The 25,632-nt window shown below is 36.3% G+C and overlaps 8 protein-coding genes and 2 non-coding genes across 10 annotated transcripts in view; 6 read left to right on the forward strand and 4 right to left on the reverse strand.

The window, feature by feature from the left end:
• Nucleotides 1–84: 84 nt before the first annotated feature.
• On the reverse strand, nucleotides 85–315 carry CBG12884 (the record flags this gene model as incomplete). The annotated part of the gene is made up of 1 exon (XM_045241213.1): nucleotides 85–315. One exon carries the CDS (start codon nucleotides 313–315, stop codon nucleotides 85–87), a length of 231 nt encoding a protein of 76 aa, XP_045094993.1.
• A 1,411-nt stretch (nucleotides 316–1,726) lies between these two features.
• CBG12885 lies at nucleotides 1,727–4,334 on the forward strand (the record flags this gene model as incomplete). Its single annotated transcript, XM_045241214.1, has 7 exons — nucleotides 1,727–1,804; nucleotides 1,850–1,990; nucleotides 2,035–2,145; nucleotides 3,559–3,622; nucleotides 3,878–3,948; nucleotides 3,997–4,113; nucleotides 4,155–4,334. 7 exons carry the CDS (start codon nucleotides 1,727–1,729, stop codon nucleotides 4,332–4,334), a joined length of 762 nt encoding a protein of 253 aa, XP_045094994.1.
• Nucleotides 4,335–4,758: 424 nt separating this feature from the next.
• On the reverse strand, nucleotides 4,759–5,016 carry CBG25385 (the record flags this gene model as incomplete). The annotated part of the gene is made up of 1 exon (XM_045241215.1): nucleotides 4,759–5,016. One exon carries the CDS (start codon nucleotides 5,014–5,016, stop codon nucleotides 4,759–4,761), a length of 258 nt encoding a protein of 85 aa, XP_045099340.1.
• Nucleotides 5,017–6,018: 1,002 nt separating this feature from the next.
• On the reverse strand, nucleotides 6,019–6,785 carry CBG12886 (the record flags this gene model as incomplete). Its single annotated transcript, XM_002640291.1, has 4 exons — nucleotides 6,019–6,175; nucleotides 6,221–6,323; nucleotides 6,525–6,659; nucleotides 6,752–6,785. 4 exons carry the CDS (start codon nucleotides 6,783–6,785, stop codon nucleotides 6,019–6,021), a joined length of 429 nt encoding a protein of 142 aa, XP_002640337.1.
• A 1,835-nt stretch (nucleotides 6,786–8,620) lies between these two features.
• On the forward strand, nucleotides 8,621–9,019 carry CBG12887 (the record flags this gene model as incomplete). Its single annotated transcript, XM_002640292.1, has 1 exon — nucleotides 8,621–9,019. A coding segment is annotated over one exon (399 nt), but the record flags the coding sequence as incomplete, so codon positions are not given.
• A 2,455-nt stretch (nucleotides 9,020–11,474) lies between these two features.
• Nucleotides 11,475–11,904, forward strand: CBG25386 (the record flags this gene model as incomplete). Its single annotated transcript, XM_045241216.1, is given in 2 exon segments — nucleotides 11,475–11,864; nucleotides 11,884–11,904. The coding sequence occupies 2 exon segments, from the start codon at nucleotides 11,475–11,477 to the stop codon at nucleotides 11,902–11,904; spliced, it is 411 nt and encodes a 136-aa protein (XP_045099341.1).
• Nucleotides 11,905–12,099: 195 nt separating this feature from the next.
• On the forward strand, nucleotides 12,100–15,710 carry CBG12888 (the record flags this gene model as incomplete). The annotated part of the gene is made up of 7 exons (XM_002640293.1): nucleotides 12,100–12,272; nucleotides 12,321–12,444; nucleotides 13,980–14,404; nucleotides 14,558–14,667; nucleotides 15,090–15,370; nucleotides 15,442–15,528; nucleotides 15,576–15,710. 7 exons carry the CDS (start codon nucleotides 12,100–12,102, stop codon nucleotides 15,708–15,710), a joined length of 1,335 nt encoding a protein of 444 aa, XP_002640339.1.
• Nucleotides 15,711–23,188: 7,478 nt separating this feature from the next.
• On the reverse strand, nucleotides 23,189–23,262 carry CBG28549. The gene has a single exon. It is a non-coding gene (tRNA).
• Nucleotides 23,263–23,864: 602 nt separating this feature from the next.
• CBG28343 lies at nucleotides 23,865–23,938 on the forward strand. Its single transcript has one exon. It is a non-coding gene (tRNA).
• A 694-nt stretch (nucleotides 23,939–24,632) lies between these two features.
• The window catches only part of CBG12889, a gene marked incomplete at both ends in the record, with an annotated part of 8,347 nt that continues 7,347 nt past the window's right edge, over nucleotides 24,633–25,632 (forward strand). The window contains one exon of the mRNA XM_002640294.2: nucleotides 24,633–24,831. Coding sequence (XP_002640340.2) covers nucleotides 24,633–24,831 — 199 coding nt within the window. The remainder of the gene's footprint in view (nucleotides 24,832–25,632) is intronic.

The following is a 25,632-nucleotide window of genomic DNA, read 5'->3' on the forward strand; positions in this document are numbered from 1 at the left end:
GCTCTGCTTTCTCCTCGTCGTGGATCCTCGGAGTAATATGTGTGATGTTTCTTGGGGCGGCTGCTTGGGATGCTCCTTGAACATCTACTCGGGCTGCTCCTCTCGTCGATCCTCTGATTGATGATCCAGTTGATCCTCTCGTCGATGTTTTTGACGATCCTCTTGAAGCTCCTCTTGATGCCTTCCTTGTTGATCCTTGAGAAGATTCTCCAGCCGATCCATTGGTGGATACTTTTGACGATCCTCTGGCAGCTTTTTTTGGTGACTTTTTTGTTGATCGAGAAGATTCTCCAGGCGAACCTCCCGTCGATACATTGTTCAATCATCTGGATTCTTTTTTTGTCGACCCCCTTGTTGATCCTCGAAGTGATCCACTCGTGGAGCCTCCGGTAGACCCCTTGGTGATTCCCTCCGATCCTGTTTTTCTGGATTTCTCCCTCGCTGGCGACGTGGACGAACGATCTCCGATTATTCTGGTAGGAGATTTTTTGGCACTGTTCTAGAATCACGGAACGAAAAAAAAAATCACGGAACGAAAAAAATTACGGAACGAAAATTTTGGGTGATCCAAAAATTTCTAGGACCTTCATACAAGTACTATCCTGAAATCTTACCTTGACATTACATTTTCTTTGCTCAGTATCCAAAACGACACCCGAAATCTGGTACCCCCTTTAAAAATGCTCAGTATAAAATTAAAATTTTCTTGCTTTATGTTGGAATTCAGTTTCTTTCTTTAACATACCGTAGAACTTGTAATAGAACCCTAAATTTCAACTTTGAGCCAATTTTTCTCGGTTCCTGTGAAAGATATCAAAAAGTTGTCAATTAATAAATTGCTTACCATGATATCACAAACTTTTTATCAGTTGACAAATTTTTGATATCTCTTATAGAAGCAGAGATAATTGAGCTCAAAATTGACAGTGCGGGGGCCCTCCTAATACAGGTTATGGAAATTTTCTGAATTTCCATAACTTTTCCATGAATTTTCCCCATTTTACAAAACAGTCAACTTTTGAGCTAAATTATTTCGATTCCTGCGAAAGATATCAAAAATTTGTCAACTGAAAAATTATTTATCATAACATTACCAATATTTTACCAGTTGACAATTTTTTTTTATCACTTACAGGAATCGAGATCATTGAGCTCAAAGTTGTAATTGTAATTAGTTTATTGATCAGGTGTAATAAAACATTAGAGGGCAGGACATGAAAGACTCAGAAAATGCCCCTCACGAGGCTGATCTGAGTAGGGGAGGGAAACGGGAAAATTTAGATATGTGACGCAGAAAAAATGGAGAATAAATTAAGGATTCAAACTCGGAAGGTAGGAGAAATCGCGTAAGTGGGGAAGTGATGGCGTTCCACAGGGAAACAATTGAAGAAAAATAGTCAGAGGAGTAGGGCTGAACATTAATTAAGTTCATAGGTCGACGAGGGGAGGAGGAATATTTGACATGAGCACTTAGGTTAGGAAAGTAGGCGGAGCCATTTAAAAATTCATAGAGAAGAAAAAAGTTGACGGTTTTGGTCATCATTGTAATCTTCCAAATAATCAAAAATCTGTTTTTGCACTTTTAAAAGTCTCCTTTGTTTTTTGGTGTCTTTTCTCCGAAATATCCAGCAATCCAATTTCTTTTTCATCCTTTCTACGGAACAAAAGATCCGAATCTCTATCCTCCTCGTCCATTTTTATTCATTTTGGTCACTTGAACCAAAAAATGTCCTCTTCAAATCGACTTCTCCAATTTCTAGCCATATTTTCCGTTGTTTTTGTTTGCTTCAAAATTTATTACAAGGTAAGCTCTTAACAGTAAATGTTCTGTTATATCAATTTCTTTCAGATACATGATACACCTAAAAATGGGGATTCGGACGATTCGGATCAAGATTCATGGTTTCTAGTGTCCAATAAAACAGAAATTTTTGATAATTGGAGAGAGTGTGTGAAATTGAAATTGATGGGTTTGGAGGATCCCGTTGAGGTATGAAATAGTTTGAAGAATTCTCGAGAAAAAAGCATCTTCAGTTTTGGAAGCAATTTGTGGATTCGACGAGAAAATGTGACGAGGAGGCGCAAATTTCAAAATTAGGAGTGACAGAGTTGGAAGAGCAAAAAATTGTGATTTTTCCCAAAAATGTGAGTTTCAAAGTGATAAGTGATTTCTCGGCATTTATCAGAAGCATGATTTCTGTCAGTTATCAAGTTTTTTTGGGGGTGGGATTTATTTTGGACCGTCCAAGTTAGACGTATTAAGCTAATTCTGTTCATTCATATGACAAAGAAATACTGAAATAGTTAAAAATTTTGTGCAAACATTTTTCGAATCACGTTAAAAATCGAAGTTGTGGAAGAACAACGCCAGAGACAGTGACCGAAGGTCCAACAACGACAACTATCGTAAACTAAATATATTTTTATTTTCAGAGGTTTTTTCTCGTTTTTCGTGATTTTTAGTCCATCTTTTCACTATAAAAGTTTTTGACTTCCCATGTTTGTTCTCAGTGCAAAAACTGTGATTTTTGTTGACAATAGTTATAAATGTAGTTGAGGAAACAAAAAATTTCAAAGGAAATGTCAAAGTATTACGGTAGCTGTCGTTGTGAACTTTTAGGAACTTTTAAAAATCGATGTTTCGTTTAACAAAAATTTGGACTTTTCAAAATCACAAAAATTATTGTCAAAGTGAATTCTCGAGAAAAAAAGGAAAAAAACAGATTTTTTCTTCGATTTTTTTTTGCAAAAATTCAACTTTTTTTGAAGATTCTTTTTCGCATTTTCCGATTTTTTTGTCTGAAATCTGACGGGATGATGTTCTTGACTGAAGATTACAGTAGAAAACCTGATTTTTTAAAGTTATTTTGCAAACAGAATCACACCAAAATGTAGACTAAAATTGTGTTTGCAAAAAAAAGGAAACTGGTTTCTACAGTCATCTACAGTAATCAAGACACCGTTCCATCAAATATGAGACTTAAAAAAACAAGAAGAATCGAAAAATAATCTTTGAAAATAGCTGAAAATCCTAAAAAGGTCTAAACATTTTCAAAAAATCGAATAAAAAATGAGTATTTCTCTTGAAAAATCGCAAAAAAATGCTAATTTTTTAGGATACGGTAGTTGTCGTGTTCTCTTCCACAGCACCGATTTTTTCTACCAGAATAATACAGTGGGATTCAAACCAAAAAATCGCTTCTTAAGTATAAGAACCTAGCGTTCATCCATTTCTAGAAACTTCTAGACAGTTTTCGAACTGTATTTGAATTCCGTCCAAAACTGAAAACGAGAAAATTTTGAGAAGCCCGGCACGGCTCGTTGCAAGTATGATTTTAAAAAAATATTTTACTTCATCGGTAAAGCATCTGTTCTGATGGTTTTTCAAAAAATCTATGAGTTCACTGAAACAGAAAAAACTTTCCGGAAAATTTATGTATCCGAAACAAAAAGATATAGGATCTCTGAAGATTTGAATCTAATCCTGAATCGACGGATTGGCTACAATGAACTTTTTGTTTCAAAAAAAGAAATAGAAACTGGAATTTATCTTTCCAGGAAGATGAAAACAATCACAACATAATTACACTGGGAGTTGGACAAAGTACAATTGGAGAGGAGAGTTATCAAAGGGTGAGAAACTCTGAAATTCTGAAACTTTTCTGAAATTGAAATTCCAGAAAATGCAAAAACTCAACAAAAACGTTGACTTCTTTGGAGCCGATTCAACAGTTGATAAAAATTCTGAAATATATTCAAAGTTTGGAAAATTTTTCCCATTTGCCGTAGCTAGACATCCAGGATTCACAAATTCGAGTATTGAGAAAAATGGTATTTCCGAGAAGACATTTTTTAAAATTGAATAGTTCATTTTCAGGCGAATTAATCGACCAAAATGTGGCTCATGTAGATATTCTATACTTTTTGAAGGATATTTTGAATGTTCAGGTGAGAATCCCACTGAAATTTGAAATCTAAAAAATCCCTTAATTTCAGAAAATCGATAATTTATGGATAGACGCTGAGGGAGCTGAATACGAGCTATTTGAAATTTTCGACAAGAATGGCGTCCTTGATCAAAATGACATTGAGTTGTGTCAAGTTAATATGGAAGTGGGTCCTCAGAGAAATTCTACCGTAACCCAAATTTTCAGATTCATATCTCCGAAGAAGAAGAAGACAATACGAATAGCGAGAAACAGAAGATTTTCATGGATTTTGTCAAGAAAATTATAGCGGAGAAGAAATATGGAATATTCAAGGCATCAGAGAACTTGCATATGAAAATGTATCTATTTAATTTTGAAAGCGAATATTGTAAAAATAAATTTTAGGTTTTCGGTATTTTGATATAATTCTTTATGTGCTCTTTGAGCTCATTTATCTCATTCCCCATCACAGATATCTAAAATTTGTCAATTGCTAAATTTTTATCATAATAATATCATCAATATTATCATCAAAATTTTATCAGTGGACAAAGCTCTGTCATCTCTCATTGGAACCCAGATAATTGAGCTTGAAATGCACTTATAGTGTGGGATTCTGTTAAAGAGAATAAGGCATATTGAACTCAAAGAGTCGAAACGATTGTGAGATTAACTTAGATATTAAATATTCATTAAGGGCAGATATAGAAAACATGAAAATCAAAATTTAACATTAAAATATAAGACTATTCAAATGAAAAAAGAATGCAAGGATGATTACAGTTTGAAAAAACAGTCACTTCAATGTTTATCTACAGATAAATTAAATCTAGAAGTACTTTTCATCCCAACAATCATCTCTTTTTATCATCCTATCCGTTTCTTTTTGAATTTTATCATCCACATCCTCAAACAGTTCAATCATGCTATCGATTACCTTCTTATTCAGAACTGTTGGAGCAGCAGGACAAACTTCTTCAAATGTTCTTTTGAACGTTTTTTGTATCGATGGCAGTCGCTTATTCAAATATGTAATTGCAGTATCGATGTTATGCTTGAAAAGGAATCGGCTATCAAGACTTCTCATTCTTGAGCGCGGCTCTCTCAAATTGTAGTACTCCTCGATTGTAGTTGCTGATTCCAGCTCATGCTCAATTGGTTTGGTCCGGTTTAATGGTGTCCAGGGTGGTAGTGCGGACAATTTTAGTGTGTTTCGTCTCTTTAAGACCAATGGTCGTTATTCCGACAAAAACGTAGGCAAAACTTTGAACTATTTGGTATCTGATAGCGTTGCCAGTTAACAATTCGAAATCTTGCGGGGTCATACAGTCTGTCCTAATCTTGTCTAGTTCTTGTTCAATCAGTGAAGATAACGATGTGTTCGCAAAACAGAGACTGTCGTTGACTATTGTTGAAATGGAGTTTGAGTTCGAAGTAGCGCTGTCGATACCATCTTAAAATTTTGAACTAGTTCTGGCGCTTATTTTATCAAAACTATGGCATATTTATCCCGATCATAAGTTTACCGTGAAACATGCATTCGAAGGACGGTCCTTCTATAGTTCCAAGCCCTTCTATTCAATGAAATCGTACCTGTAGGACATCGATCGGCAGCCGGTATATTAGCCGGTAGCTGCATTGTTCCCCTGATCTGTTCCTTATGAGTTCAACTCCTCAAGGAAGTTCACTATTCAAAATATCTAGGAAACTTTTTTGATGTCTTGTCTCTTTTAAAAATGATTCATTCTTTGGATTTTAATAGCTCATCAACTTTTTAAAAATTTCAAGTTTCAAAATTTTCAGATATTTGACGATTTCATGAGGTGGGTGATTTCATGAGGTACATACTTCAAAACGATAGCTTTATTCCCGAATTCTTGATTTCATCTTGAGTTTGTAGGGGAATCCGAAGAAGAAGTATATTTTTTCTACGTTTTTTGAAGTTCAATTAGTTTTTATTCAAACTTTTTTTTTTGGGATTATTTTGATTATGAAATTCGAATACATTTTTCAAAGTAACTCATTTCGACGATTATTTAAAAAAATATTTAATGACACAATTTATAAATTTTAAACAAAAAATCCACATTCATCGCGAAATATATTCAATGAGTGCTTGATGTGGAACCATTCCATTGACTTCAACTTTTGAAAGCAGATACTTAATCTCTTCTGGACTCATTCGTTCTCCAACTTGTGACAGAATAGCGGCAAGCTCACGAGATGGCATCGCACGGGTCTTGTTTCTAGAAACTTCGATTTAAAAGTATTAAGAATTTCAAAAGTTATACCTATCCAATCCACTCAACGCTTTGATAATCTCTGTTAGTGGGTCCGTACTGTTCTGCTCGTCTTTACAAATGTCAAGGAAATTAGCGAATTCGATTGGTTTTTCTGAAAAAAAAAACACCGTTTCGAGAAGTTATTTTCAGAAATGTCGAATAGAGAAAAGCAGTTCACGAGGTCATAGATATACTTCTGCTAAACTTTAATGCATACAAGATCCTAAGATTCTAGATTCTAAGCTCATGAAGTTCTAGAATTCTGAGATTCTAGGAATCTTGTCTTTCAAAATTCCAGAATTCAAAAACTCACTGTTCTGTTTTTTGTAGTACTCCTGTGTCTTTGCAGCAGTTGGTGAGTATCCGAGGCTACGAAGAGCACATCTCAACTGGGACGAAGTTTTTAGAACACCTCCGGTTGCATAGAAATTGAAACATTCACGGATTTCTGGAAGAGAAGAAGGCTTGAACAATGATTTCAATGAAAAAATTATTTTATTCAACACTTTTTCGAAACTGTAAAAGTTTTCAAAAACTCACCATCAATTTGCTTCTGTGAGAAGAATTCAGTCATTTCACCAAGTTCTTCTATACGATTCCGTTTCTCTTTGAGAACTGTCCAACCTGAACAAGAAAACAAAAGAGTGCGATAAATGAAGAGACGCAGAGAGACAGGTGAGTAAATAGATCGAAAAAACGGGAGAAAACGATGGAATTTCGGTGAATCGGAACGGGTGTTTGACGGCTCGAAACAAAAGGAAAACACGAAAAAAAGGAAGGACATGGAATTTCTGGATCTTTTTCAATGAGCATATCAATAATTTTATAAAACAATTTTTGTTAATCGATGTTTGGAAACAGTGAAATTCTGAAAATTCTAAAAAAAATGTTTTTAGAATTGGAGAATTCCTTCACACAGGAAGCTAAAGAGCTAGCAAACTTTCAATAGTTTTGATATATCCATTTTTTACTGTTTCAAGACTATTTTTTAAATTTGTATTAAGCAACAAATTCAATACTCCTTTGTCTACAAAAACGAAGAAAAAAAAATCATATGTTTGCCTTCAAGTGAAGGCTATGCAACTTTTGGTATTGATAACAGAAAATGGAAGACGCCAAATTTGGGTTATATGCGTCTTTTTCGGGAAAAAGATAATAAGAAGAAGATGAGAGAAAATGACGGAACGATTCGGAAGAAATGGAAAGTTATCTGGTGGTCAGATATTCGAACGGGATTCTTCAAAGAAAATAGAAAATCAATGAAAAAGAAGGGATTCTTCGGGAATATGGAGCACTGTTTCAGAGAAGTATAAAGAAGGAAATGATCTGAAAACTTCATTCTCTCCGAAGATTCAGCTCTCACAAAATAGATAACCAAATGTGTATTTGAAATTTTTACTAAATTATATATTCTAAAACTTTAAAAATTATTTTACAAGTCAGAAGATCAGAGACGACACATTTCCACAGAAAATGAATATCAAAACATTTTGTTTTTCAATTTTTCAGAAAAATAAATATGATTCCGTACTAAATTTTTTAGTATTGTTAAAGAAATTGTGTTAGATCTGAAACTAGAAAAAACGGAAATCACTACGAAACTCATTATGTCACTCTTCGAAAAAAAAAATTTTTTTTCCATTAGGTTAAAACCTTGATGACAGATTGTCTTTGAGTTTCGTTGTTGTTTCAGACAAATTACTTCTTCAAGGTGAAATGGTAAAATTTCGTTCTTGTTTCTTTTTGCATCTTCCATTTGATAACTTCAATGCAACTCCATGGGAGGGCTCAATATTGTTCGAAAAATAATTACATATTGGTAATAGAAACGGAAAAAACAACTATCTGAAACAGAAAGAAATTGGGCAAGGTAATAGAATCAATGAGAAGGAAGGAATTCTCCGGGAACAGGAAGTACTGTTACAGAGAAGTTAGAGAGAAGGAAATGATCTGAAAACTTTATTAAGTATATGAACTTCACACCTACTTGTACAAAAGAGATCACTAATTATATATTTGTAATTTTTCAAATAAATTTATTTTTACTCTGAAGTATATAATTTCCAATTTTTATTCTAAAACAAGTCAACATAAATCACATTTGTTGTGGCCCAAGTCAAGGCTTGTTTGAAATATTGAAACTGGCTCAAGCGAATCGCAGCACGTTTTCAATAATCCGAAAAATGTCCAAGGCCAAAAACCACCTTCATTGAGATAAGAAAAATACAAGAGTAATCGTTTTTTAGCTATTATACAGGGTGGCCGATAAGTATAGGACGCTCGCTTTCAGCGTTCCCTGGCACGGTGCCAAGGGATATTTTCGAAAAATTTCGAAACTTTTCGAAAGTCCAGAGACTATATAAGTAAGCTTCTCAGTCATTTGTTCTCACTTCTCCATATCGCCGAGCTATGAAAAGTTCTCCTCATCGTCCTTCCATTGAACTCTTGTTCAAGAGAGGCCTCGGAAGTGCTGAGATCGCTCGACGCCTTCAAATTTCGTCTTCGACGGTTCGAAACGTTGTCGCTGCTATCAAAAAGCGAGGAGATGCTTCTGAAGTAAAAAAAAGCGGACGTTCTGTCAACACCCGGAATACTCGTGCAATCATCAAGAAACGGATCATTCGAAATGATGGATTGAGTCTCAATAGGATGGCGTCACAGCTTGGAATTGCCCGATCCACTGTCCAATCGATTGTCAAGAACGACTTGAAGCTTAAAAGTTACAAACTACGTCGTGGACAGTACCTCTCGGACAAATCGAAAGCGATGCGACTCGAAAAATGCCGAAAATTACTCCAGCACTTTCAAGTGCGCCGCGTCTCTGACGTTACTGGACAGACGAGAAGATCTTCACTATTGAACCTCTTCCCAACCGTCAAAACCAGAGACAGTTATTGTCAAAGGATGACAGCATGTCTCCGAAACGTCGTCTTGCCCATAACCGCCTTTTCCCGAAAAGTGTCATGGTTTGGGCCGGTATCACGGCAACCGGTAAAACTCCGTTGGTTTTCATTGAAAGAAATGTGAAAATCAACTCGGAGGTGTACCAAAAGATTGTGTTGATGGATAATTTGTTACCCTGGGTCACTCAGCACTTTGCTGGTGGTCCATTTATCCTTCAACAAGACTGGGCACCGTCCCATGGCTCGAGATCGACATTGGCCGTCTTGGAGGCGCATTTCCCTGGATTCCTGGACAAGAACTTGTGGCCTGCTTCCAGCCCGGATCTCAATCCGATGGATTTCAGCGTTTGGGGCATGTTGGAAGGGAAGATCGCGGGAAAAGTTTTTGCTACTGTCGATGACTTGAAGGCCGCTCTCGAGGTAGCATGGGCTTCGATCGACGACGGATACCTGCGGCGCACTGTCAATTCGGTGAAGAAACGTTTGAGAGCCTGTGTCAAAGCTCGTGGATCCAACTTCGAATTTCTCTTGTAAAATCAAATTTTCTGCTTATTTTTTGTTGTTTAATAAAGGTTGTTCTCGAAAAATCCTCAAATTGAAAAAATGGGAGCACTTTCAAAACGTCCTATACTTATCGGCCACCCTGTACATTTCAAAATTTCCGGGCCGACACATTTCCACAGACAATAAATATCACAACATTGTGTTTTCAATGTTTCAGAGAAATATTATTCCGTACAAAGTTATTTACAATTATTAGAGAAATGCTGTGAACTACTTTGAAAAAATTATATCTCATACTCTGAGAGATAACATTAAAAATTTTTTGTTGTAGAAAATCTATGTACTGGAATTTCCACAAAATTCATTAAAGGTGGGGGGACATGAAAAAAATAATGTTCTCGAAATTCCGTTCAAAGATGCCCCTCGAGGAGTTGAACTTGTGAGGGCGAAGAAGAGGGTGCGGCGCCGCTACCGACTGAGCCACGCGGGTAAAAAGAAAGCGCACGCCCGATTGCATACATAAAGGCGAGGACGACAGCTGTACGCAGAGTGACATTAAGCGTTGTACACCGTGACGGTAGAATGCATGCTCTGGCCCCAAAAATCCCCCGTAAAATCTCCTGTCCCCCCACCTTTAAGTCATTCTTCAAGAAACGTTGTTTTTTTCACTTTTTGTTCAAACCTCGCTGGCTGATTTTTTTTTTGAGTTTCGTTACTGTTTCATGCAAATTCCATCTTTTTTTTTCACCGAATTCAATTAAACACAGGAATCGACATTGTCGGAAAACACGAAATATTTTGATAATGGTTGAAATTTCCCAGCGTTGGAAAAAAAAAGAAATTTGAAACAGAAAGAACTTTTTTTCGGCAAGACTTTGTAACGGAATGTGACTAAATTTTAAAAGAAAAACATTGAAGAAAAAAGGAAACTTACAAGTTAGAAAAATTCACTTCAAAAGTTACAGTTTCCAGAAGCATTTCAAGAAGTTTCCAGGTTTTGTTTTTTTAGGTGAATCTGCATAACATTTTACAAATTAATGTGCATTTTACAGCAATTAAAAACTGATCGATTTTGGAGTTCAACAAAAGAAATCAAAACAATAAGGAGGACAAATCTGGAATCGAGTTAACGAGTTTTCGAAACAGTAAATTAATCTTTTGGCCATGAAGAAGTACCGAAAATGGCTTCAAAGCTTTTAATTTTGAAAATTCGGTGTAGCTTTGGAAAAATAAGAATTTTTACTTTGTAGGGTTTCCATGCGGGTAGCGATATACCCGCCCGTACCCGCAGCTACCCGGAACTTTTTGTGTTTGCAGACAATGCGCGCAACTACACGACAATTCGCGTGCATTTTTCGGTTTCTTTCCGAAACAAATCTCGTCCATTTTCACTGGCTGATGAACTTTCAAACCTGAATTATTTTTATTTTCACTTTAAAACTATTTTCTACACCAATAAGCGACAAAAATTGTCAAAAAATAATTTGAAAAAAAATTTAATCGAAGTGTCGAGAAATTTCGCGCATTGTCTGCAAACACAAAAAGTTCCGGGTAGCAAGCGGGCGGGTAGCTGGCGGGTACGGGTGGCCTAAGCCTATTACTTTGCATATCTATTGAGAAACTGATACCTCCTGAATTCTGCTGGACTTGAACACATTATGAAACAGAAAAAAAAACTCGAATTTGATCAGATGAAAACCATTTATTTTCAGAACTTTGAACTAGAAAAACTATAAATTTTTAATTCAAAAATCTAAAAATCAAGCTGCAATCCAATAACCAATCGCAGATCTGAATTAAAAAAAATATTCGTTCAAGTGGTTTAGAAGATTAAAATGGATTCTCATATTTTTAAAATGACATTTTTGAGACAGAATTTATTTCTGAAAGCTAGGGATTTTCAGTTTCCTATTGTATCTTTTCTTTTTTTAAAATTCTTCTGCCAAAAGTCAATGACCGAAACTACCCTGTCCATTTTTCTCCCAATGTTTTATCAATTGATACATGCAACAGTTCTTCTCTTATCTTCTCACGTTTCGTCTCTCCGATTCAGTTCTCAATCAGAAATCTGTCTTCTAATTTACTTGATTCGCCCTTCTTCTATTTTTATCGGTCTGCTCTTTTGTTTTTTTTTTCTGCTAAACACGCTGCTCTGTTTCTCTGTGCCCTCTCCAATCGGTCACTTTCTCTTCCCATCTCTTCTTATATCTTGGACCAAACGACAACTGTCTTCGAGGAGAGAGTGTGTGACCAGAAGAGACGCAGAGAAACAGAGACAGTTGCTAACCTTTGCAACGTTTTCAGTGCATTTGGTGCAGTGTAATGATGACCTTGGGACCCTCTTTCTCCCCCAGTTATTTTCGTCCCCATAAACCCTATAAAACTCCACTAGACTTTTTTTCTGTTTCAAATAACTCATATCATGAGCTCGATTTCTTTTAGCAGTTACTTTTCCTTCAATATTTATAACCTTTTTCAGCCATGCAACGTGTCCAACAACTCCGCCCATTGCTCCCAAAGGGACATGTCACCTATTATAAGGACCAACTTCTGATCGTAAAAGGAGAAAAACAGTTCCTTTTTGATTCAAATGGAAAGAAATATCTCGATTTCTTCGGTGGAATTGTTACAGTTTCTGTTGGACATTGTCATCCGTAAGTTTCGATTTACCCAAATTCGAAATTTATCATGAATAATTCCAGAAAAGTGAACGCTGCTCTCACCGAACAATCTAAAAAGTTGTGGCACACGACATCCATCTATCACACGGAGCCAATCTATGAGTACGCTCAGAAATTGCTTGGAAAATTTCCGAGCAAACTGAATGTAGGTGAATGATTTGAAATCTGAGCGAATTATTGAAAAAATATTCTGTTTCACATTTTGGATTAACATAATTGAATATATTACAATGAAAATAATGGACCGGTAGGCACATGTTCAATACATTGAGAATTTTAACTGAAAATTAAAACTACTCTATTTCTAATAGGCATGTCTTCCGTCAACGCTAATTCCGATATTTTTATCTTTTTGAAAATCCTGAGCTATTTGAAAACTTCCGATAACTTTAAAAATATGTTTTGTTTCCAAAACTTAACTAGTTTTTTGAAAATTCATGCATTCCATTCCTCTTCTTTCCCAACCGGTCTTTTTAGTTATCATAATTGAGTTGCAATTTTCGGCACTGTTCTAGAATCACGGAACGAAAAAAAATCACGAAACGAAAAAAAAAATCACGGAACGAAAGTTTTGGGTAGTCCGAAAATTACTACGACCTTCATCCAAGTACTATCCTGAAATCTTATCTTGACATCACTTTTTTTTGATTGGTACCAAAATTATACCCAAAAATGGGTATGTTAAGTCCTTAAGATACACCAATAGATAAGGTACATAGCTAATAAGGTACATAGTACCATTCCCAGATGATCTGAGGATCATGGGTACATCTGTGAATAAGATTCGAGGCTTCAACGAGCAGTTTTATTGAATTTTCCGCCATTTTGTGAATGTTCCACATGAAGGAAACATGATGTTTCAGCCTAAGCCTATAATTGAAAAAATCTTTTTTAATTCAAAATTAGTCTTTTTGGGGGTTGGCATGAAATTGCTCTCCTCGGATTTATTATTTTCCAATTGGATGATATTTTTGGATTGAGGAAGCTTTTTTCAATCACAGGCTTAGGCTGAAACGCCATGTTTGCTTTATCTGGAACATCCAAAAATGTCAGCGAGCTCAATAACTGCTTGATGTAGCCTTGAACTAAATTTTCAGATGTTCTAAAGGTCCTATGTAACCTGTTAACTAGCGTATCTTAAGAACTTGACATACCCTTTTTAGTATACTTTTGGGTATTGGACAAAGTAAAATCGACGTCAAAGTTAAAATTACGGACACTACTTGTCAAAGTAAAGAAGATTGAAATTTTCTGGATAACCCAAAATTTTTGTTTGTTCCGTGATTCTAGAACAGTACCCAATTTTCAACTTCACTTTTGGTCAGTTTTTGTCCAATTTAGTAGTTCTTTATCAAAATTTCTTAGTTAGTAGAAAAATTTTCAGAGCTTCGACTCTGAATTTCGAAAGTTACAATTTCGCATGCATTTTCGAACGTCCCTTTATTTTCTAAGAAATTTGTATAAAATTTCACAAGACTTAACCTAATTTCTTTTTCTGTTTCAAAACGGCCATTTGTAATTAGGTTTGAAGCATTTTTTGTTCGATCTTCTATTCAAAGTAATTAAATTAGAAACTTCTGAGAATGTTCCTGATTTTTTAGTTTTAGTTTAGTTTGTGAAACGAGATTTTTGAATGTTCTTCTCTTCAACTTTCCATCCTATCCATCTGATTATTTCCAGACAGTATTCTTTGTTAACTCTGGTTCCGAAGCCAATGATTTGGCTCTTGCTCTCGCCCGTAACTACACAGGTCGTTTCGATGTGATCTCAATGAGAAATGGATATCACGGAATGACTCAAACCGTTCTCGGAGCCACTAATTTGGGTAACTGGAAACCAGTTTTTCCTCACGGATTCAACATTTTCAAATCACTCAACGCCGATCCATACCGTGGAATTTTCGGAGGAAGCAACTGTCGAGACTCCCCAATTCAAGTGAAAAACAGAAGGTGTGGATGTGCTCCAGGAGTTTGTGAGGCTTCTGAAAAATATGTCGAGCAATTTGAGGAAATGCTTCTTCACGATTTTTCTCATTCGTCTGGACCAGCCGCATTCTTGATTGAATCGATTCAAGGAGTTGGAGGAACTGTACAGTATCCACATGGGTATGTGAATTTAGTCTGTTTGAAAAGGCCGTGTTCGATTATATTTGGATTACATCAACTTGAACAATGAATGAGTTATAATATAACCTCCCTGACACGGAAGTTCTAGAAAATGAACAATTTAAACTTTCTGTCCAAAAACATATATTTCAGATATCTCAAAAAGTCATACGAAGCTGTGCAAAAACGCGGCGGAATCGCTATTGCCGATGAGGTACAAACCGGATTCGGACGTCTCGGATCACACTTCTGGGGATTCGAATGTAGGTTTCGAAACACTTTTGTTGGACTTTTAATATAATTTATGTTTTAAATTCGTAGTTTTTTTGATAAGGGAAATTGAGAAAACAATTTTTGGGACATTTGCGAAAAATTGTGAAATTCTTGCAATTCTTGGGGGTTTAAGAGTAGGATAACAGCTCACAGAATAATTAGATTAAAGTAGTTCATAATTATTCAACAGAGTAAATTTCAAGAATATTTCAATACTGTAGTTGTCGTTATAGGATCGTCAGCCACAGCCACCCGCGTTCCTCTTCCACAGTTCAGACTTTTTTGTATCAGAATAATGTATTAATTCTGAGCCTACATACAAAATTCTCCTGTTTCATATGATAGTTGTCTTTCTTTTTTATCTTCCCGCTTATTCTTCCGGCGTTATACGTGCCTAACTATCCATTTTCAGCCCAAGACGCAATGCCAGACATGGTGACAATGGCCAAGGGAATCGGAAACGGATTCCCATTGGGAGCTGTTGTGACCACTAAAGAAATCGCCGACTCTTTCAACAAATCCCTTTATTTCAATACTTATGGAGGAAATCCATTGGCTTCAGTCGTCGGAAAAGCTGTTTTAGAGGTTATTGAAGAAGAGAAGCTTCAGGAAAATTGTGCAGTTGTTGGAGATTATTTCTTGAAACAATTGGCTGCTTTGGACGAGAAAGCAATTGGAGACGTTAGAGGAAAGGTTCGACTTATATTTCTGTTTTTAGAAATTTTGATCACATTACTTTTTATTTTATGAAGTCGTCATTTCAGGGACTCATGATCGGTGTGGAGTTGATCGATGAACAAGGAAAACCATTGGCCGCTGCCAAGACTGCTGCTATTTTTGAAGACACCAAGGTACAGTAACCCTCTCTCTTCTCTATTCTTATGTTCTATTGCTTCAGAATCACGGACTTTTGATCGGAAAAGGAGGAATTCATGGAAACGTTCTCCGTATTAAACCACCAATGTGCATTACCAAACAAGATGTTGATTTTGCTGTTGACATCATCGCCAAATCCATCAAACAATTCAAATAATTTCATTTCATAGGAACTCAATTTACTCATTTTCTTGTTTTGTTGTTGATTTTTTTGGAATTTTAAGAATTTATTATCGGGTCCTATGAAGAAATTTCAGCTTCTGAAAACAGTGTGACCTCGAAATTCGGATGAGAAAACTGGAAACTGTTCCTGGAACAAAAATCACATACAAATATTGACCCAAAAAACAAGAAAAAACATTTTTACTGCTTCTTGTTGTTTTGTAAACTAAAGCTTATCAACAAAATTGTTGTATCAGTCGATCTGGTTCTGACGGAAAGAAGTATCTTGACTTCTTCGAGTGAATTGTTACAGTTTCCGTTGGACATCCGTAGGTTTCGATTCTTATTTTCACCGACATTTGAAAAACTATCTTATGAGAAACATTCTAGTAAAGGGAACGCTGCTCTCACTGACCTCAAAAAATCATCACAGCCGTGTCGAAAGGATACACTGTTCTTGATGAAATTTCGAATAGAGATTTGTATTCTCCTAGTTGTATTCAAACTTTTTTTGAATAGTAATTCGAATAGATTTGTCCTTTTCAGTTGTTCTTTATGAAGTATTTAGTTTCAAATTTTTCTAATGTGAATCGTGCACAAGTTTGTAAAAATGTCTATTTCCAATTTAAATTTTTGCCGCTTCTAACAGCTATTTCGATTATTTTGAAACCAAAAACCATTATAAACAAAACATTCCTGCTTACTCTTCAAGTTTTCGCATTTCCTGAAAAATCTTTACTTGATCGAATGTCCCGTAATATTCAAGAAACTTCAAATGATATTTCCACTTAACCTGATTTAGTTGCTGTTTCAAAATGACTTTTTGTTTCAAATTATGTATTGCTTGCTGTTTGTGACTCATTGAATTGTGAGTAAGCCAGTTTTCCAACTGATGATAATGCTCGAAAATTAATTGAGAAGTTCATGAGCAAGTTGAATGGCATAAAATGAAAAAAAATAAACGGAAAAAATTCCGTTTCACATCTCGGATTGAAGTAGTTAAAGATGTTATATTGACGATTTTTATGTCGAATCAATAAAATATTTTACTAGATCTATGAAACAACTCTATTTCCATTTACCGTATTTCCTCTATTAGAAGCCCACCTCTAATAGAAGCCCACCCTGGCTGTGCATTTTTCTTTAGTTAGGGGTTAGTGCATACATACTTGTTTTTGTTTTTTTCTGGTACTTTCTGTTAATTCTTGTTGTTTTATAACTATTCCAGTTCAGTAAAACACCGAAAACCCTCTAATTTGAGCGTTTTTTCAAATATCAGTCCACCCCCAGAAGAAGGTTGAAAAATAGAAGCCCATGGGCCTCTATTAGAGGGAATACGGTAATTGTCTCCAGGCAGTGCAAATTCCGATAGTTTTCATCATTTTGAATCTTCGTAGCCTTCTATTAGCTTTAAAATTCTAGTAATTCTGAAAACATTTTCTGTTTCAAAAACTGAACAAATTTTTTGAAAAACCCCACATTCCATTCTTTTCTCCAACCGGCCTTCTGTTTTGGTCGATAATTTGAGAAGTTTTGTCCATTTCAGAAGTTCTTTATCAAATTTTCAGTGGAACAATTTTCGATATGCACTGTTCGCAAGTTTATGAAACATTTCGATTTTCTTCAGATTTTTTTCTGTTTCTATTTAGGAGTTTAGTCTTTTACCTTTATTCATTTTTACTACATTCTCAATTTTTTTTGAAGTGAATTTTATACAACGGCAGAAGCTCGACAAACAGCTTCTTTTCCTAAAAAGAACCTACAAAACCTGGCGGAATATTCTCAATTAAAAAGATAACCTTACTCCTTTTCCGTTTCAAAATTAGCATTTATCATCAGATTAGAACAAAAATTACACCCTATATTCGATGAGGATTTAATTTTAATTTAATTTATTGACCAGGTGAATGCAACAAAGGAGGGCAGGACATGAAAGACTCAGAAAAAATGCCCCTCACGAGGCCGATCTGAGTAGGGGAGGGGAAGCGGGATAATTTAGATATTTGACACAGGAAAAGATATAACCGGTAGAGAAAAGAAAAAAAAGAAATAAAAAATAGGGCGCAAATATATCAAAAACGGGTAATACTGGACGAAATTAAGGACTCAAACTCGGAAGGTAGGAGAAATCGGGTAACTTGGGAAGTGATGGCGTTCCACAGGGGAACAATTGAAGAAAAATAGTCAGAGGAGTAGGGCTGAACAATAATTAAGTTCATAGGGCGACGAGGGGAGGAGGAGTATTTGACATGTGCATTTAGGTTAGGAAATAGGCGGAGCCATTTAAAAATTTATAGAGAAGAATTAGTTGAGCTTTTAGCCTACGATGTCGAATAGAGAACATATTGAGGATAGAGAGACGATCAGAATAGGAACTGTACTGGATATTACAACGCTGGAAAATACACTTAGAGAAAAATCTTAAGGGAGATTCTAGTTTTAGAGCAAGGCGAGAAGAAGGCGGAGGGGAATAAACTACAGAACAGTATTCAAGAATCGGGAGAACATAACATTTGAAAAGATGAATGTAGAATTCAGGAGATTTAGATCTAAATGACTTTAAGAGTTGTTTGGAACGGAGAAGAGCTAGAGATGTGATTTTGTTGATGTGAGCAGAGAATTTGAGAGAGGAATCAGTAATAAGTCCCAAGTCCCGGACGGAGGAGGAGGGAGTAAGTGAGACACCCGCAATATTGAGAGGATGGGAAGAATTATGGGAACCTAGGCGAAGAAGGGCAGTTTTAGAGTGGGCAAGAGGGAGATGGTTGGCGGTAGCCCAATTCACAACCATGTTGATACCAGTTTGAAGGGCGATTGGGTCATGAGAATACAATTTGATATCATCAGCAAAGGCGGCAAGGTGAAGAGAGGGGATTTGTTCAAGTTCTAAGAGCAGATCATTGATGAAAATGAGAAATAGTAAGGGACCGGAGACTGATCCTTGAGGAACACCAGAGGGAATGACAGAGGAAGGAGGTCCAATAAAATCAAAGATTTTGACAGAGAACGTTCGACCAGAGAGAAAAGAGGAGAACCAAGCTACGTAGGATTTAGGGACTCCAAAGCTAGTAAGTTTCTGGATGAGAAGTTGATGATTTACCTGGTCGAAGGCTTTGCGGAAATTTTTTAATGATAAAGTAATTGGCCAAATGGGGAGAATAGCCACAACGAGGCGGGAGTTTGCGAAGAAGCTTCTCGATTATCCAGGGATCGAAGATTTCAAGGTCAGAGCCAGAAAAAGGAAGGTGCTGATGACTTATTGTGGGAGTGACGGATGCGGATGAAGTGAGATGATTATAATTAGAAGAAAATTAGTTAACTTTTTGAAATGGTAAACATTTTTCGGTTTTTGAAAACTTTCTTCTCTCAAATTGAAGTTTCAAATAAGAAGCGGTTAATTATCTGGAACATTTTCAAAGCTCGGGACCCGTAACAAGGAATAACATTTTTACGATAAAAATTTACTGTTTCTCATTGATATTTTGTGTTATAAACAACTTAGAACTCTAGTAACCAACCAGATACGAAAGCTATTTTCTGCATTTTGATTTTGGTTGTAGAAACTTCGATAGATTACGGTAGCATTTCATTTGCGTACTGTAGCTCCTGAAAACAACATGACCTCAAAGTTATGATGAGAACCCTAAAACTGTTCCTGAAACAAAGAAACACATAAAAAATATTGGTCCAAAAATGAATATTTTTCTGTTTCATGTTGTTTTGAAAACGGAAGTTTATAAACAAAATTGTTTTAGATGTCGATAAGATTTCAAATCAACGCATATTGAGAGCGAGGGTACAGCTAAAAAAGAGGAGACAGTAGATTTAAGAGAAACAGTTCCGTTTCGATTCAATGTTTGAAAATTCATAGATTTTCGAAAACTTCCAATAATTCTAAAATATTTTCTGTTTCAAAAAAAAGTCAACTCGTTCTTTGAAAACTCTCTTTCTGTTCAGTTATCCCCTGTTGCTAGACGAAATTTCTAATTGTTCTTCAAAATCTCATCATTGTATTCCAAATTTTTTAGATAAAAATGAGAACGTTTGGTTCGGTGCAATAGTTCATTAACAAGTTTTTATTTAAACTGTTTTCCAGTACTAAGAGTGCCTGTTTAAAAATTGCCATTTCTTCTTTTGATTCTTTTTCCGTTTCAAATTCGAAACTTAGTCTTTTACTACTTTTGTATTCAAGAGATGTATGATCCCAACCTGCAAACAGGATAACGTGGGACTAATTTTAAAAAATAATCTCCATACTTGTAACGGGCCGGGCCGGGCTTTTTCCGGAATTTCGGAGGCCCGGCCCGGCCCGGCGGGCCCGTCATTTCACTAGTTTCGAAAATTTTAAAAAACACATAAGGGGGGACCCTTATGTGATTTTTTCGACCAAAAAAATTTTTTTTCGAGTTTTTCGATCTTTTTTGATCAGACATACAAACAATCCGAAAGACGAAAAAAAAATGGAAAAAATTATATTGAGAGCTCAAAATTTGGCTCAAAAATACAGAATTTTTGACACCGGGCCTTCCGGACCGGGCCCGGGCCTCGAAAATTTCCTCAGGCCCGGCCCGGAATTTTACAAGTATGATAATCTCTTAATTTTTTGGAATGGAGAAAATTTGGTTTTCGGAAAATCCGTCCAAAAATTATTTGAATAAGAAGCTTTTTTTCATCTAGAATCTTTTCAAATGTTTTCAAAGAGTAACACTCATGGAAACTTTCAGGAAAATTTTGTACTACCAGATACTTTCACATATTGTCTGTTTCTGTTATTTTTAATTTTTCAAACTGTTCAAATCAAATAATACGATGATGGCTGCGATAATATTAATCTTGAAATTACTGTTTTTCCATTACGGTTCCAAGAGCTTTTGAGCAGTAAAAATCGAAAAAAAAGTGGAAAATTGTTCAGAAGCGTTACAACTAAACTTTACTGTTTCTCATTAACATTTTGTGTCACAAAAATCGTTATAAAAAGTCTTCAATTTGACGGGATGTTGTTTGTAGAAATTACAGTAGATTACTGTAGCAATTCATTTGCCTACTATAGCTTCTGCTAACAGCGCGACCTGAGCTTCAGATGAGACCCCGAAAGGTGTTCCTGAAACAAAGAAATATATAAAAAATTAATTGAAACAAAGAATTTGTCAGAGTAGTCAGCTTTTTTCTGTTTCATGTTGTTTTAAAAATTATAGTTAATCAACAGAAGTTGTTTTATCTGTTCCTATCCATGCATATTGAAATCACGGGTCCCGTTAAAGGTGCCAAACCAAAATACCGTATTACTTGAGCGAACTTTCAAAATTATTTCTCTGTTTACTCAAGTTTCAACGGTTTTTTTCGTGTCAGTCCGAAAAACATACCGTAAAAACTCTATTAGATAGACACCCCTAATTGAATGTCAGCCTCTAATATAGTGCCACCCCCGAGCACCTCCGAAAAATAGAGTGCCAGCCCCTAATTATATGCCACTGAGGAATTGATGTCACTGTGGTGAAAGTTGAAGAGAAACACAAAAAACCATTTACTAGGAAAACCAAGAGAAAACCTCGAAAGTCATTTCATGAAAAAGTTGAAAATCGAGTCCTTTTTTGATGAGTTTCAATAGAAATTGGCTCCCAACAAAAAAGTGCCAGCCTCTAATTGAATGCCACCCCCTAATACAATGCCACCCTAGACCACCCCCGAACAATAGAGTGCCATGGCTATCGAATAGTTTTTACGGTACTTAAATTATGAAATTCATGTTAAAAATACTAAATCGAAAATTGGGGAAAAGGAAAACAAATTTAAAGAAGGGGAAACAGTAAAAAATGTTCGGAGTTCTCTGTGAGCTACGGTATTCATTCAGACGTGACGGTGTACAGTGTTATTCAGTTTTATTGGTTATTGATTCCTTACTTTAAGAAGGCTAAAAAATACAGTGGTTTATTCAACGCGCTTTAACGATACCTCTCAAAGTGATTCCATCTGTCAAGACAATCAAATCTCTCTGACACCAGCAAATCCAAATAATAAATAACCGAAATTGTTCCATTTATCATAAACTTTCTGGAACAAATTCTGAAAGAAGCTTTAATGTAAAAAACTAACCTAGATTTCCCTCAAATCTTACTATCAGATCTGGCCAGGGAAAGTGCAATATTCGCATTTTGAAAAAGTAAAAGCAATATATGCAATTGGCCATGGCCGGATCGGAATTTTCAGATTTTTCAGATAGGAATAGGTAGAAAGAATAGTACTTACCTTTCTGAAACTGTCTTACTTTCTAGACGAGGCCATGGTCAAGTGCAATATTAGCATATATAGCGCAATATATGCACATGACCAGAGCCTGATCCAAGATTTCAGATTTTTAGAATAGGGAATAGTAGAGGAATAGGTATTCTTCTGAAGACGCTCCAACCAATCAACATTTGAAAAAATGGCAAAGGACACACATACACATAAAGGGGCGAAGGAAACTCGTTTTCTCTTGGTACCCACTCCCCCTAGACTCCGCCCACTTTCTCTAACAACCTCTCCTTGGATTCAACAGTCTCTAGTTTTACAGGGAAAAAAATGAGAAGGTGTCTGGTTCTTCTGGTTACATACACACCATTTGAAATCGAAAAAAGGGGAGGAAAATCGTTCTGTGTGATTTGTATGTTCTGAGGAGAATAAGAAGAACATTTGAAGGATTGAGAAGACGTTCCGAAGGATGTAGTAAGGGGAACTAGAATAATTGACAAAGGGAAAAGTTTCCAGGAGAGAACAGGTGTTCTTTTGTGTCGAGAAAACTAGAGGAAACAGTCTCGAGGGATTACTGTAGTTATTCAGCTTTTGAGAAATTCAAACTATCTGGATAGCGGCTTAGACCGTTTTGAATCAAAATATGAGTCCAATATGAGCAACAGGCTTTGACTTTCATTGTTCGAAAAATATTTTAAATTAGCTTAAAAGCTTAAAGCTTAGAATTAGCTTAAAACCTGTAATAGAAGAGCTTCCGCACTGCCAAGTTTGAGGTCAATTATCTCGGCTCCTATCAGAGATATCAAGATTGTGACACGACAACTGATAAAAAGTTGTTGATGTTCTGGTAGATAATTTATCAGTTGACAACTTTTTCATATCTTTAATAGAAACCGAGATAATTTCGATCAAATTTAAAAATTAGGAGGGGGCTTCTATTATAGGTTTTACGGTACTTGTAGTAACCCTAAAGAAACTAACTACAGTAATGAACTTACCTCAAAAAGGGATCTCAAATCAGTATCAAAATTCGGAATAGGATGATTCTGAAAGAAGCGAATTCGCCAATAAGTACTCTCCTCTACTGGCTCCGCCCCTTTCCCCTTTCACGATGACATAACGATGGATGAAGCGACGGTTTCGCTTTCTTCCGTCTCTCCTCCTTTTCCAATGAACCAGTGAACACGATTAAGTGACCAAAATGACTATTGCTGGAAAAAAAACAAAAATGCAAAAAAGATTTGCCGCCAGCAGGGGTCGAACCTGCGACCTTGGGCTTATTAGACCCACGCTCTAACCGACTGAGCTATGGCGGCCGTGTGAGCAAGGAGAGCAGAGGTTGCACACAAAACGAATGGAAAGTGAAAAATTTTGGAAGAGCGCGCGCGTGATTTTTCACTAGATCAGCAGATTGACCACCTGGTTTTTGTTTTGTTTTTCGATTACTAGTAAAAAAGTGAAAGGGGAAACAATGATGTAAATAGTACTGTAAGTCAAGTGTCATATTGTTTCAATCTTTGATATAGAAGGAAGAGGAACCAAAAAGCGATTTTTATTACCGTATATCCTGTTCCGCTTGGAATAGCGTTGTAAAGAGATCCTTCCAGTTTTTCAGAGTTTTTTCGTCTCTTGCATCTGTACCTGCAAAAATACTAGATCTTTAGATGCCGATATGTTTGCAGTGCTGCATAGAAAAAAGTGTAAAAATGTTGTAAATATTCGAATCGTTCCTAATAAACAATATTCCTTCCAAGGTTTCACAAGATCCGATCCAAAATAAAGTTTACAATATCTACTGTTTCACTCCTCTGGCAAATTTAACACCTATTACCTCACAATCAGACCTCACTGCACGTACTCATTGGAATTGGTTGTCTCCCTCCTTTCAAAGTGGTATTTTGCAACGACAGTCGACAAGGCCGCCATAGCTCAGTCGGTTAGAGCGTGGGTCTAATAAGCCCAAGGTCGCAGGTTCGACCCCTGCTGGCGGCAAATCTTTTTTGTTGTTTTGTTTCAACGCAATCAAACTTTCACCTTTCATCCCTTCAGTTTCGATTACATCATCACTGTCGTTTCGCGTCAGTTACGCGGTCGTCGCTTCTTAAGCTTCCTTCCTCCGCTGCCGCTTCTCCTTTTTTCGATGAGATAACACCTTCCGCGCGTCAAGGACACGGATCCCTTACGAATGGCGCCGTGCGCTAATTGCGAAACCGGTCTGCAGGGTCTGTTTCGTAATCGCAGTACATGCATATCGCCCTTTTTTAACATGGTCGTCCGTCCAGCAGCACCTTCGAGGAAGCAGAAGAAGAAGCAAAACGAAGTGAAGCAGAGAAGTGAAGAAAAAAAAAGAAAGAAATACATAATGCATACCAACCAACACATAAACGATATATACATGTAACTGGATGCGATTTCCAATGAAGCGAAAAAGTTAGAAAAGGGGAGAAAAGGTTCTGGAAAAAAAACAGCGTAATTGAAAATGTTGGCTTGTCTAAAACTGATAAGAGTGTTGATATTCTTTTGTGTCAAAGAGTCCTCTGCCTAGTGCCACTACAAAGAGCTTCTTATAAATACAATCCAGCATTTTTTTTGTGACGTGAATGTCCAAATTTTTGTTTTCTTTATCACGAATCTTCCCAGCCAACACTTTTCCTCGCTTGCTCCTTCTTACTCAACAGCTCTCATCATGGCTGATCCACCAATTCTACCTCCAGCATCTCCACCGCGACAACAGAATCCGATCAATCCTATTACTGGAACGCCACCAGCAGCTGCAGCAGCCGCTGCTGCTGGAAATGCTGCAGCAGTTTCTGCAGTTCCAGTTGCTACCGTACCAGAAAAGGATCGATTGCCAAAGGAGGGAGATGAGATTGTCACGGAAGCTGGTGGGTTGAAGGAATTAGTCGAAATTTTTCGTAGCTAAAGCCAAGTGTAAGCAAAAATGTGCACATTTTTAAAAAGTTGGAGACTTAGAGAAACAGTAAAGACTCGAAGAATATCTTCCAATAATTTGGTTGGTCAGAGCTGATAGATAATTTTTGGAGCATTGTATTTCACAAACTTAGGAAAATTAAGTCTCAGATTTTTAACGGGAAGAAAGTTTCGATGAAATACTCATAGAAATAGAAATTCAAAATCGTTCCTCGCAAAATGTCTTGAAAATTTTTTCTGTTTCCTTACCTACTTTTAGAACTATCACCATTATTCAAAATTATTTGCAAGATGTTTTACCGTGCAGCAATTTTTGAAAAAAAAAAAAGTTCTAAAATCCCGTATTTCCTCCAATAGAAGCCAAAGCGTCGAATTTGGGGTTGATTATCTCGGTTCCTGTAAAAGATATCATAAAAAAGGTCAACAGAAAAGTATTACTGTGATAATGTGATAAAGATTTTGTTAGTTGACCGCTTTCTGATATCGGTCACAGGAACCGAAATAAAATTGCTCAACGTTAGAGGCTCAATCTTCTAGAGTGTTTACGGCATTCTAGTTTTTAAAAATTATGGAGTTCTTTTTTTCTGTTTCATCACCTAATTGTATAACTATCACCATTTTTCAACATTAATAGGAGCTTCATACAGTGTGAAACAATAAAAAAGGCTGAAATAAGTTTATCTATAAATTCTGCCGTCGCCTGTCGGAGAATTTTTTCTCTGCTAGCCATACTTGTAACGGGTCGGGTCGGGGCC

This window comes from Caenorhabditis briggsae (genome assembly GCF_000004555.2).
Source record: "Caenorhabditis briggsae complete genome, chrI, whole genome shotgun sequence".
NCBI lineage: Eukaryota > Metazoa > Nematoda > Chromadorea > Rhabditida > Rhabditidae > Caenorhabditis > Caenorhabditis briggsae.